Source organism: Heliangelus exortis, chromosome 19 (assembly GCF_036169615.1).
Source record: "Heliangelus exortis chromosome 19, bHelExo1.hap1, whole genome shotgun sequence".
Taxonomy (NCBI): domain Eukaryota; kingdom Metazoa; phylum Chordata; class Aves; order Apodiformes; family Trochilidae; genus Heliangelus; species Heliangelus exortis.
Window position 1 is genome coordinate 9,084,311 of NC_092440.1, and position 13,898 is coordinate 9,098,208.

General features: G+C 38.6%; 1 protein-coding gene across 1 annotated transcript in view; it reads left to right on the top strand.

The window, feature by feature from the left end:
- The first annotated feature begins 13,020 nt into the window (after positions 1–13,020).
- The window catches only part of TMEM132D (transmembrane protein 132D), a 220,228-nt gene continuing 219,350 nt past the window's right edge, over positions 13,021–13,898 (top strand). Inside the window, exon 1 of the mRNA XM_071763088.1 lies at positions 13,021–13,847. Within this exon, the coding sequence (XP_071619189.1) occupies positions 13,769–13,847 (79 nt within the window). The 5' untranslated portion in view covers positions 13,021–13,768. The remainder of the gene's footprint in view (positions 13,848–13,898) is intronic.

Here is a 13,898-nt window from a genome sequence, read left to right on the forward strand (position 1 = left end):
TTTCTAATCAGGTATGTGTGATATTTTAGGTTTTTCTCTTAAAAAACAATGCTTTAGAGCAAAACACAAGAATTCTTTTAGATACTGAATACAAGAGAGGAAAGTCTTGGGAGGGAATATTTAAATTTTGTTACAACCTTTTTCAATAGCATTGATCTGCAACTGTTTGCTTCCATCAGCCATGTATTGGATAATCAAATTTGTACTTTTAGTGTTAATACACAGCTATATCCAGGAGTGCTTGAATTTGCTTTGCCTTGGAAGGATCAAAGATCTGACTGAGTTTTTGTATGCAATATGCTGTCTGGTCTCACTTTGATTCAATTAGGAAATAGATAAGCTTTTACAATACTTGAGGGGTCACTTGGATGGAGTTAATGGAGAAACAAAAGGTGTAAGAAGGCACTTCTTTAAGTAAGAGTTATTCACTCTTTTCTGAGTGAATAACGTTTGAAGGGAAGGGCAGCTCTATTAGGAGCAGATGAAGGGGAAGAAAAACAGATCAAGTCTGTCCCAACCATTTATTGACATGCCATCTTAGTTTACATGAAAAAGTAGCCACAAATGTTCACTGGAATGAAAAGATACAGAGAAATGAATTTTTTTTTTCTTGCTTTATTTTTAATGAAGGAACATAGTTTTCCATTGCAAGAACCCTCCAACCATTTGGGCTTTTGGGTTTGAGATTTATTTTGTTTTGTTTTTTCAACTACTGGCAATTAAGAAGCTTGGGGTGTTTTCTATACAGAAAAGAAAAGCTACACTGAAAAGCAGTCCTGTTTGGCTTCCACAACAAACTGCACAGCACTGACTGCATTACGGGTAAGAAACAACTATTTTGGAAAATGTGGCTGCAACCCTAAAATTAAATAAACAAGCTATATATATGGCCTCTTTTTTATTATAAAGTTTAATCCAGCTTAGAAAATTCTGTAAATTTGTTGAGGTGCCATTTAGACCTGATTAAGTTTATTTAGGCTAAGAACACATCACATCTTTGCATGAAGTGATGCTAAGTGTGACCCAGATAAGAAAGTGTTATGACTGAAGAACTTGAGGAAACCCTGCATAACCTGCTTTCCAGAGCAGAGCCCTGCAAGAGCAGCACTGGGAGCTGCTGTGCTGGGCCAGGCAGTGAGGGCAGCTTTGGTCCAGAAGTACAACCATCTCAGTGCAACGCCTGCTCCATCCTGCTGCCATGGAGTACAGGACAGTTTCCTGTTCCAGCACACTTAGCTTGGTGGATGTTGGGCTGGCAAGCCATCTGATTTCCATTCCATTTTATCTGGAGATGGCCTCTGGCAACTCCCTTCCTAAAGATCATTTGGGTAGAGAGACCTATCTCACCCTGTGGCTTTTACCACAAAACCACATTACTTTCTGGCATAGTCTGGGGTTAAAATGATTTTTTCTTTTTCTAATATGAATGTTCTTAATTTCTATGGTGTTTACCCAACATAGGCAAAATAATTTAAATTATTTATTAATGGCACATTTAATTGAACAGTTTATCTGCATATGTGCATGGGGTACATAATTTGTGTCCTTAGATGACAAATAGTTTCTTTAATTGCATCTTTTTAACTAGATGGAATGGATTTATATGTTAATTATTTATGCTGTTCCATTTATTTCAATCTTTTGATAGGCTAAATACCCACTTTGCTGAGGAGTGCACTTACTTACAATGACTTTAGAAAGAAAACAAATTGGAACAGAGTTTGAGTGACATAAATAGTCCATTTTCCTTATCAGACCATTTACAAAGTTTAGCATACTCTAAACTACTATATTCAGGTATAATAAATCCACTGATGTTTGTAACAGATTTCCTGGACAGGACCAACAGTTGTTTCAAATGTTGGAATTTTTGTTAAGCACAATGCCTCTTAGTGTCCTGCAGCACAGGAGTTGTTGCAACACTATGCCACATTCTTAAAATGTATAAAGCTCACATAGAGTAGAACAAATAAATGAAAGTGAAATCAGCTGCTCTTAAATGAGAATTTTGAAAGTATGTAGCTTGCCTTGTGAGCTCTATTTTATAACAACTGCTTTATTACACCTTTTACTGACCATGTGTTTTATCAATACAGAGCTCCAATAATGAAACAAGATTCTGCAGTGTTTTTTGACAACTAATTGTAAATTTTTCTGGAATATTACTTGCTAAATAAAGATTAATTATGGCTATTAAAGGAACAATAATGTTCCAAGAAGAGAGCTTTATTTTGACACATGAAATAGGCACTGGGAAAGGATTATTAAAATCTGTAAACTTAAAAAAATGAGGTAGTGACAAAATAGCTGTTTTTTAAAATAAAAATAGTCCAGTAACAAAATTGCACTTGCCTTGGACTACAAGATTTTCAATTGCACACAAAGCAAAAGAAAAATATGTTCATTCCTATATAATATCTTCAGATAAAATAAAATGAACTGCATCAATTACATGTCCTAACTGATACTGTTTGATTAAATCACCTAAACATGCATTGCTGAGAATATTACTTTCTGCGTAATGTCAGTTTAACCTTCTGAGTACATAACAATTTGAACTGATGCTGGACATACTTTAAGATTTAATTTGCTTTCTAAATTACACAGTAGAAAATCAATTAGTGTCAGATTATGAATATCCTCACTCAAATTCTTGACTTTTGCACAAGAACTAGAATGTTCTATCCCTATGCCTTGTCTTCCTCATATCCTCATATCTTTACACTGTTATGATTACTGCATCATTCTATCACAAGCATCCCTAAGTTCCTGCCACCCTTTTAGACAACTGGTGGGCACTGGGCTGATGTTTTGTGGGGTTTTTTTATAATTAAAAAACCCAAATCTATAATGACTCTAATATCTGTCTTTCAAGTATTAAGAGCTAGTGCCTCTCAGGGTATATTCATATCTTTCCCCTTTAGTCATCTCTTTGCACTTTATCTGTTACAGGCATCATAACTGGTAAGAGAAACATATGGAACCATATTGATTTATACTAATCTCTCATTATATTTGGCAGTTTTAGCTGTAATCTTGTTTATGAAGCATACCAGGAAAAATAGTTGATCCTATTGTGATGAAATATTTTTGTCTTTTAATGTGCAGTGGTTTAATTTTTATGAGATTTTTTTGGTATGTGTTATGAAAGTTGATACAGAAAATGTTTGTTCAGAGTGAATCAAATGTAAAATCCTTTGTGAAATAGAACCAGTCTTCTGCATAATGTTAGTGCACATATAAAGCTAATTGGAGAAATGAGAATGTGGCACAATAGACATCCTAAAACACCTTTCAGGACTAGATATAACTAACAAAATCCAGGTTTTGCTCCTGACTGTACTAGAGTACTTTGTGATCTAGTGATCTAGCTGTGTGACTTCATTCCCCATTCTGTTTAAAATTTCCATCCTCTTCAGATGTAGCAATAAGTGTGCTTTTACATTTTAAGCCATTCTGAGATGCTGCACTGGAAAATGCTATAAATTGCAGGCAAAGCATTTATACTGAATGTAAATCACAGTAATGATCATGACTCGGGGCATTTCCTGAGAGCATTATCTCCATAGAAGATGTTTGCTTCTGTTCATTAACCTCAGGGAAAACGAGTTGTTAATAACCTTGGGCACTAAGGTTCTCTCTGAGCTGTGTGTTTGCCCTCAGTAGATTTTTAACTGGTAGCTGACAGCCCTGTTATGTTTTCAGAGGATTTCATTTCTGTTCTCATATTGCATCATTTGTGGGCATTTGAATGGAGTTAATGCTCTCACATGTTAAACTGAATCAAGGTTTCAGAGAAAGCTTCTGAGCCCAAGGGACCTGTAGGATACAGGTGAAGTCTGAGGATCTTTTGCAGTGGAGGTTGGTTTGGAGAACCAACCTGTTTAGCAGTAGGGTATTCGTCCAGGACTAGGGCCTGTGCATATCTCAAAGAAGGAATCAATTAAAATTCAAACTGCTTCTGTGATGACTGACCTACCTGAAGCAAGGCTGACTTGAAATGTGATAGCATTCAGTTTAGTCTTCTGAAAAAAAAATAGTATTCAGCATGATTGTACTTCACAGAAAGTTTTAATCTGCTCTTAGTCATTGAATCACTTTGAGCCTCGGCTTCCCAGACTTGTCTCTTACAGGCTGAAGATGGATGAGTAATGGCTAGACAAGAACTTCTGGGTAGCTGCAGCTTTGTATTCCAAAATAAAAAACTTACACAAGGTTTGGTGGCTGAAATAATCATAAACATCTTTCAGTGTCATGAGAAGTTAAGCAAAATCTATTTTTTTTGGTAGTTAACGCAACAGAAAATGTGCATTAAGTGCAGTATGACAATCTAGATCATGAAAACCCATGGAATGTGCAGGAAGGCAATTTGCAGATGCAAGTACAGGATAGAATTAACATTATTCAGCCCTGTGAAAGAACAGCCATTGCTCTTCTTGTGCTTCCTGTCTAATGCTCTTTTTTTTTTTTTCTGGATGACAGCAGTGGGAAGGCTCTTACAACATAGAATCATAGAATCGGCTGGGTTGGAAGGGACCTCAGAGATCATCAAGTCCAACCCTTGATCCACTACCGCTGCAGTTACTAGACCATGGCACTGACTGCCACATCCAGTCTCTTTTTAAATATCTCCAGGGATGGAGAATCCACCACTTCCTGGGGCAGCCCATTCCAATGCCTGATCACCCTCTCAGTAAAGAAATTCTTTCTAATGTCCAACCTAAACCTCCCCCAGCACAACTTGAGACCTCTTGTGCCCTCTTGTCTTGCTGAGAGCTGCCTGGGAAAAGAGACCAACACCCACCTGCCTACAACCTCCTTTCAGGGAGTTGTAGAGAGTGATGAGGTCTCCTCTGAGCCTCCTCTTCTCCAGGCTGAACAGCCCCAGCTCCCTCAGCCTCTCCTCATAGGATCTGTGCTGGAGTCCCTTCACCAGCCCAGTTGCCTCCTTTGGACCTGCTCCAGGACCTCGATCTCCTTCCTGAACTGAGGGGCCCAGAACTGGACACAGTACTCGAGGTGTGGTCTCACCAGCACTGAGTACAGGGGCAAGCTGAGTACATAACAAGCTGTTTCCAATAAGATTCCTGTTGATCAATGTTCAACTGATTATTTGGAAAATTTTGGTTTTTTTATGAAAAAATGTCTTAGGGAAAGACTTTTGTCCTACATGGTTTTGTCCTGAGGAATAACAAAACCAAACTGTCTTGGAGGATGGGGCGTCAAGCAAACCCACTGATGATCTGGTTTGTGTTTTCTTAACCTGGTTTACTCCTTTTCATGTTCTCTATCTATTCACAATACAAATGTAATGACCAACAAGTTGGTGCTACCTCTGTGGATTGGAGGCTGCCAATTAGAACAGCAGTGTTGTCAGCATGAATACCAGCAGCTCCCTCCTTCAGGTGAAATTTTAAGCATCAGAAGGTACTTCCTGATAAACCTGGGTTGGCATCAAACCATCAGAAAGAAAAAAAAAAAAAAAAAAAAGAAATCAAGCTTCTTGTTCATCTCCTATATCATCTTATCCCCTTACCCTCTCCCTTTTCATTATCTTTCAGTTTTGCTACTGTAAATTAATTGCAGGTTCTACTCCCTCAGCCTTCTATTTTTGTGTGTAATTTTGTATATTTTTAACAGCATCTTGCTTTTGAAGTTTTGGTTTAGCCTAATTTTCTGTGTTCCAATTTCCTTCTCCAGCACCTCCAACTGCAAGGAGAGCCAGAGTTTACAGTGAGAAGGTTAAAATATTCTAAATATCTTTGCTTGCTTCCTCCCACTTACTGACTCTGCAGTTTCAATATGAAATCCACTACAATGTGGAAGCTGTTTCCAATATATTATAAGGGCTTCCTACCATATGCTCTCCCATCTGTGTTTAGAAGGAAGGGTTTGGAAAAAAAGGCAAAAATTTCAGTGGAGTTGAACTGTATGCAATGTCTGCCTGCTTTAAGAAAGTCTTGAAAAGTACATATGTGTATTATAGATGCCCTGAATTCTTCTACTGCCTGTTTATTCTACATTGCTGATCAAGTATTTTCTCTGCAAAAAATATTGGTTATGAGGCCTGGAGAATCAGTGGAACTGAATACATCTTAAGAAATGTAATTCCATTAACTGTTTGAAGGCACTTCAATTGACTGAAGTGGCTTTTAGGCCTTCAGTGATGACTGACACTTTGGAGAGGCTACACCTTTGATAAAGATTAACCACAGCAACATATTAAACTTATATGGAAGTGTCTTTATAACTTCTTCAAGATTTCTACAAAACCCTCCTGCCTGGTTACACCTGATACTTGTAATCTAGGTGAGGCCAGAGCAGGAAGATGTGTGTAAGGCAAAATCTCAAAAAAATCAAACCAAAAATCTCAAACAGCACCACCCCAAACAAACTCAGAAAAAAAGTTAAAAAGGGGGACTGCTTAATTTTAAATGTCATTATGGAAATTACTTTTAAATCTAACAAGTATCTGTATTACAAAAGTTTTTTATTTTGATGTGTTCATTGTTTCTTTTATAATATTGAAAGAATGGAATCACCAAAATTTGCTTTGGTGTTAAAGGATACCCTTTCTTACACTGTCAGTTTGAATTTGGCTCTATCTAAGTACTCATGTTTCTATCCTAATTTTCCTTTCATAAATAGTTTATCAAGAGCCAATAAATTATTAAACTCTAAGAGCATTACAACACAGATATAATATTAAAAATTGTAATAAGCACTTCAGTGTTTTGCATTACATATAAGCAGATAACAGAACCTATCATACCTAAGCCCATTTATCCTGCACTAAAAATCTATTAGATGTGCACTTTATAGATCAATTCTTAAGATACAGTGTGATATAAAATATGATATAAATATGATATAAAATATGTAGAATTAGGTATGCAAACAAAAATATTCCAGAAAAATCTTGCCAATATTTTGGGTAACAACAATTTTTCTATAGCTAATAGAGACCCAGGAAGGGAAGCAGAAAAAAATATTTTCTGTGTCCTTCAAAAGATCATTCAAGTGATCCCAACCTTTTTGAAACTGTCTTAAGCAATACAGTCAGTGAGCTTTAAGGTACACTCCTGACACTGTTCTTTAATATCAATAAATAGAAAACTTTACAAACTGAAAGTTCCACTTTCTCTTCTAATGCCTTTGTTTTACTGTTTCCTCATCCTCACACTTCCCGTTTGTCATTTACTTCAGCCGATGACAATCCTTTAATTTTTGAGGAGAAAATATGCTGTGCCCCCTGTAATGACTTGTGGAATGAACTGTTGTTTCCTCAAGCCTTACAGAGTAACTGTAGCGCTAGGGGTCACTCGCACTCCATTCTTAACAAGCATCTAGTGAAAAACGGGTGATTTTTGTCTAGCAACAAGTCTGTTTTGCTATGAAGTTCAGTAATATCTGTAAGGCCAAACAAGCAACTGTTTCAAGGTCTAATGTATACACACAAGTAGATACCATATGTGTTTACAAAGATATGTTTATGACAGATAACAAAATATTCAGAGCTATGATTCTTTGCATATTTGGATTTCTCGTTCCTTCCAAATTAGGGGACAGCATTGTATTGTGTTTCTTTGTATATTTCCTACTAACCTACAGTCAGCCTGTAAATTGCTGTACCCATACTTCACTGGCTCTTGTGAAACTCCATGCTTTTTGAATCTAACTCAGAGTAATCAGTGTGTGGCACTGATATATGCTGTATCTGAGAGTTTTTGCAGGAATGGGTTTCTTGGTTCTTAGAAATGTTGGCCAGAGAACATAAACTGGTTCTCAAAAAAATTTCAAATCACTGTAGGTCTGGCCCCTACATACATATTGTGTTGCCAAAATATAATTTGTGCATTTAATGATCTGTACACTAAAAAAGTCTGATTAAACAAAAAAACTGCACTCTAAAGTCCTGCTTAGTAAAATTCTGTATTTTCAGTATTTTTCTATTACAATGGGAGATCTGAAAAATGAAAATAGAAACCTCTTTAGATAATAAATCAGTATCTTATTAGTGTTTTGTTAGTAACATTATTATTAGTAGTAGCTTATTAATTAAATACGGAAAAAGTCTTGGGAACAAAGGCAAGATGGAAAATATATTGTTTTTTCCATACACCATATGTGAGGAATGTTCTGACTGGAAGTTTTTATCCAGTTTATATAAAGATAAGGACACTTCTATAAAGCAAGAATTTTCTTTCTGGTTCATATTGTAAACACCATTATTTTTTCAAGGATGATAGCTGAGTCCTACTCCTTCTCAAAACTAACCAACAGTAGCATATAGAAGGAATATATAGTATCATCATATGATATGTCACATCTTGTGACTTGGCAAGAACTGGTACCAGTATACAGCATTTCAGTGCTATGGAGTTTGAGTTCAACCCAATAAGGAAGAATCACTTTTGTTTACAACTACTAATTTTATATATATATATTATTTTAGTGATATTTTTTTCTTAATGTGCATGTATCCTGGTTAGTTTTATTTATTTATTGAGCTTTTACTCAAGCTGGCTTCTGAATCTTACAGGATTTGGTGCTTATAAATCTCCACCCTTCATTGTACTTTGAGTACAGTAGCTTGCAGCCAAAGCAGCTTTTAAAATCCTACCAATCAGATGAAGCAGGTTAATATATCAGTTCTTTAATTCAAATAAAAAAGTCCTCTTAGATACATTTTTTGTCTATTAGAGTGCTGCTGATTTGGCTGATAACATCCTAGCTGTGTTGTGATAAGGTTCTTTGTCATTTTTAGAACTCATTTGGAATGAGGCTATTTCTGAGTTTTCAAGGGAAACAAGTAAAGGAGAGTGAAAACTCTCACTGACATCATCTGCTTTTTCAGCCTTTGTGAATTGACAGCAAGCCCAGCAACATAAAGTACCCTGATAGGAATACTATTCACTACTAAGTTTAGTGTTTAATCATTAAAGAGATAGGCACTCCAAGGGGTATTACCATTGACAGGATGTCAAAGAGATTTTTTTTTTTTTTCAGCCTGGTGAAGATTTTGAACTGAATCTGCTTTTCTCATACAAGAGAAGCATTATAAGCAAACCAAGTGATTTTAATTTTTATTTTCCCATGTGGTATGAGTGAACAGATCAGAATTAGTCTTAAACAAATTAACAAAGATTTAATGCTTCATCCTGCAGCCACTGAAACAAAAATTTAAGTGCTGGTTAACATCAAAAGAGAATTAAGACCCAGAAATTAAAATGAACTTGAAGAGTGTGATTCAGTTTGGTCTTTGTAGCATCTCCCATTATCTTGTTCTGATTTTCACATTATTTATGTGGGAGCATTACAAAAAGACTTCAGCTGCTGACTGTGACTCAGTTGGCCAAGATGTAGCATACACAAGTGACAGAAAGAAGTCCTTTTCCCAAAGATTCTGCATTACACAGAAAGAAAAGACCACAGATAGATGTGATGGAGAAATGAATGATAGAAACACAAAATAACAGTGGAACAACTTAAATTTTGCCTTATGAATGGCAGTCACAGTGCACCTGGTGCTTCATGATTACTAAACTTTTTGAAGACAACACATTAAATTGTGTAAAATTGCTGGAAGATCAAACTGATCATGATGATTCCTTTTCATCTTCTGGATCTATGATTCTAATTGCTCCTTATTTTGGATCTTGTGCAGTAACAAACCCAGATAATCCATTTCAATGCCCTCTGTGCAATCTCCAAGCATTTCAGGGGAAAAAATAGGAGTAAAATTCTGTCTTTCTAAAAATCAATAGTAAAGTATGCACTTCAGCAGTGCCAGTACTTTTCTCTCAGGTTTTAATGGAAAGTGAAAAATATTTTTAAAGAAAAAAATCTGTAACTGCTCAGTTTGAAATACTCAATCATATGCCCTGATATTCCATGGCTGTGGACACTGAATGCATTTTACTTTTGAAATCAATTGCTGTCTTTCAGACCACTGGACAAATTTTGTATTTCCACTTATATAAATACATATATGTACATATAAAGGAGTTTGGAATATTGGGCAGAGGAACATCTTTTCTATAGTCTATTCCTTGCTGTGTTTAAAGGGCTTCTCCCAGATTTGCAATGTCAATGAGGGAACATTACTGTCTCATAAAAAAAACCCCAAACCACCCATCACAACAAGTAACCACAGAAAACTCACAAGCAAAACTGTGAATTGATAACCTGATTAGAACAATTAGCAATCTTAATTACATAAAGCAGATTATGTATATTAGTTGATAGAACACACTAAAGACAAAACAAGAAGTCTCAGGGTAACAATGGATTTTCTCATTAATTTGTTAGATGCAGATTGATCAGTTTCCTACCTTTCCTACCTTTCCTACCTTAGCCATAGGTTGTAGGGCTGCAGGTCCACAGGCCCCTTCCTTTTGTTTTCCTAAAGGAAATTCACAATTAGTTGTTAATTACCTGGAAGAGATTAGGCATGCTTGTCAAAGTAACTTATTGCTAATAAAACAGTTTTTTTATTACTAAGTAGTATGAATTGATGTGATGATAGAGGTGTCTAGAAAAGGTTTTAATCACACAAGTGTTAGACAGCCAGGCTAGAGTTTGGACAGTTTAAGTCCCTACAGTCATAGAAGAAATCAGAATTGGGACACCAGCTCCAAAGAGTGAAATTTGGCAAGTGGCCTAACTTTCAGCTTTCTCTTCAGTAAAATACCTATGACTATTTCTGCATAGATCACACAAAAGAAATACACACATTTACCCATTTCCAAAGGCACCAGAGGCAACAGTTTATTTGTAAGTCAGTTGATTGAAGGCTTGAGACCCTAAACTGGTTCATGGGGTAACAGGCTCAAGAAAGAGGAGGAACATGTTGCTAAAATATCATGTGTCCATTACCACTTAGTAAAATGTCTGCAGAGTACTTTAGAGCAAAAAGGGTACTGATGCATAAAATTTAGCAATTAGTTAGTGACCTTTCAGAGTGACTTTTAAAAGCATTAGGAAATAATTTTTTTGTTTTATTTCACAAGCCCAAATCTCAAAATTAATCTGTTCAGTGAGTAGCAGAATTTTATCTGGATCTGGATAAAGTATTCTAGATTCCTTAGTTTCCATATTTTTGCTGGAAAATTAAGTAAGTGCTTCCAAGTCTCCTGTTACAACAAGTATATTGTAAAATATGAAAAGAAGGGAACGAACCTAATTGTGCAAATATATAAGGGTGGCAATAAAGCTTCCCCTCTCTCTGCAATGCTGTAACTGCTTCTGCTGTTCTTTCAGAGTAGTTAACCCTGAATGACTGGAAGGCAGTAAAGCTGCACCCACAAAATATCTCCAAATGTTTCAAAAAATGACAAAAAGGCAAAGCCAGAAATTGACCAAAGAGACAGAAACTGTAAAAGTAGAAAGACAAACTTTGTGGATTTTTAATATTATTTTACTCCAATAATTTTATTATTTTTTCTGAAAGAAAAGTCAGTAACAAAACTCCTCACACCTCTATCTGAAGAGAATCTCTTTCTTTGCACTTTTTGTGCTTTTTATAGATCATAGGTAGCTTCTCCTATCCATCAGAATACAGATTACAGGTGTATTCCATATTTCAGCCTGCCAGTGAATGAAGCTGGGCATTGACTTCCTCCTCTAGATTATTGCTTTGTCTTGGATAGAGTGTATTACTTTATAACTCTCCCATGTCAGACAACACTAAGTTTTGGCTACAACATGCTATATACCATGTCACATTTTTTTTTTCTTTCAGATAGTGGATATTCTGAGATGATACATTTATGTTGCAGACATTATGCCAGTTCTAGAGGTAATCTCTGGGACTGATAATACTTCTAAAACTGATGTGAACTTCTAGAATTAATTGACAACGCATCACAAAGCACAGACTTTTCCCATTGCATGGTTGGTCAGGTATTTCTCAGTGCTGGAAAACAGAAAGTGTAGATTCAAAGTTTATTTTGATAGACCTGTTTTAAAGTTTCAGCACTGCGTATGTTAATATAAAAATAATGTTTCTACTGCTTCCAAACAGGTACTCCATGAAGGAAAAGAGTGACTCTAGGTTCTTGTTGTAGCTTTTTAAAATTTTTTTTTAATTTATTTATTTTCGCTGCCATTTTATCTACCAAGGATCCTATAAATCTCATTGTTAAGCTCGATCAAAGGACTGAGTTAGCAGAATGGTCCTTGCATTGATACCTTCTATATTGGCAAACGTTATGTCCCACCACTTTTGAACGCTATTTAGACCAAACGTTCTTGCAATATGTATGATGTATTTTACTCCACATTATTTCCCTGTCCCGGCTGCACCACGCTTTGGCTCACGAATGCTTCAGCGGCTTTAGGAGAGCTGAACGCACAAGAAATTTGGATGAGAGGAGCCAAAACCTTACCACGTGTAGCAGCGTTCGCATGCCAGCGCAGGGTGCTCTATCTCTTCTGGCAGCCGGAGGGACACGGTTTGTTTGGGTGCCGGGGGAAGCCGGGCTTCTGCCTGGCCCGGGGCCGGCCTGCTCTACCCCCAGCCCTCAGCACCGCGCCCGCAGGACTGCGGGAGCCGCTCCGGAGCGGCACAGCCGGACTGCCCGTGCTCTGCGGTCCCCGGGAGCGGCGCTGCCAGGGATGCCTCCCGCTGCCCGGAGCCGCAGAGCCGCCTTTCCTCCCCGCCGCCAAGGGTGAGCCGGGAACCACCCCCCGGGCAGCGCCGGTACCGGGCACCTTCTCGCCTAGCCGCAGCCGGGCCAGGCAGCTCCGCCCCGCTCCGCCCTGCTCCGCGCCCCGCTGGCCGGGGATTGGGGCTGCCGAGCTGCCTGGTGCGAGGCGGGGCTTAGGTCGTGTGCTTATTTATTTATTTGTTTCCCTCCTGTTCTTGTTATCTTTCGCTTAAATCTTTGTCTCTCTGTAGACAGCAACCGCGGCACTCGTAGGATGGGCGGGGGCCGGAGGAGGCGGGCAGGCGGGCGGGCCGGGGTCGGGGCCGGCTCCCCGGTACGGTCTCAAGCCGAGCAGCATCCGCTGGGGCAGCAGCAGTTCGTCACCGGTGGCCGCTGCTGCGTCCGCCGGCCCGGAGAGCACTAAGCACATCTGTGGCAATGACCTTCTGGAGGGAGCCGCGCTCGCTTCCTCCCGCTCTTGCAGAGTCAAACAAGTCAATGAGGAAACTGAGAACTTAAAAAAAAAAACCAAACAAAACAAACAAAACAAACAAGCGAGCGACAGATAGAGTGCAACAACAAAACCCCTGCTCCGTGTCTGGATGATTTCTGGGCTGATCAGCATCACCTAAAGAAAAACTTTCGTGACGCCCGGGGAACGGACGTGCCTTTCCAGCGGGATGCGGGCACTGGTGTGGTGAAGCGCAGCCCGGCCGCGGGCAGGAGCGGGCAGGGAGTCTCCACCCGAGGAGGCGGGGGTGTGCGGAGCCCCGCGGCCCCTGCTCAGCGCGCCCGAACCTGCCGGGTGTTCTGGGGTAGGGGGGGCTGCTTGTCTGCCTCAGGCAACAGAAGCTCGGCACTTGGATTGTATCCAGAACTGTTTCCTATTTATTTATTGAGGGGAGAGGGTTTTTCTTTCACAGCATAATCTGTTTCGAAGAAAGGAGGGAGTAAAGGGGAGGGTTAAAGATAAAGAACTAAGTCCTTTCTCTGAAGGAAATGCCTTTTGCGCTCTCCAGATGACCTTTTCTGAAAATGCAGCCTCTCCAGCTGACCGATTTTTATTTTGACTACAAAGTGTATGAAACTGAGCTCTAACTTCTCCACAACCCCCTAGGATGTGCACTTCTGGGATTAGCAATATGGGGCATCTGTTGTCACCTCTTCTTTTGAGCCTGGCAGCAGTTTTTTCCAAAGGTAAGGCTCAATCTCTTCACTGCATTTTGTTTCTTGTTTATTTTGCATAGA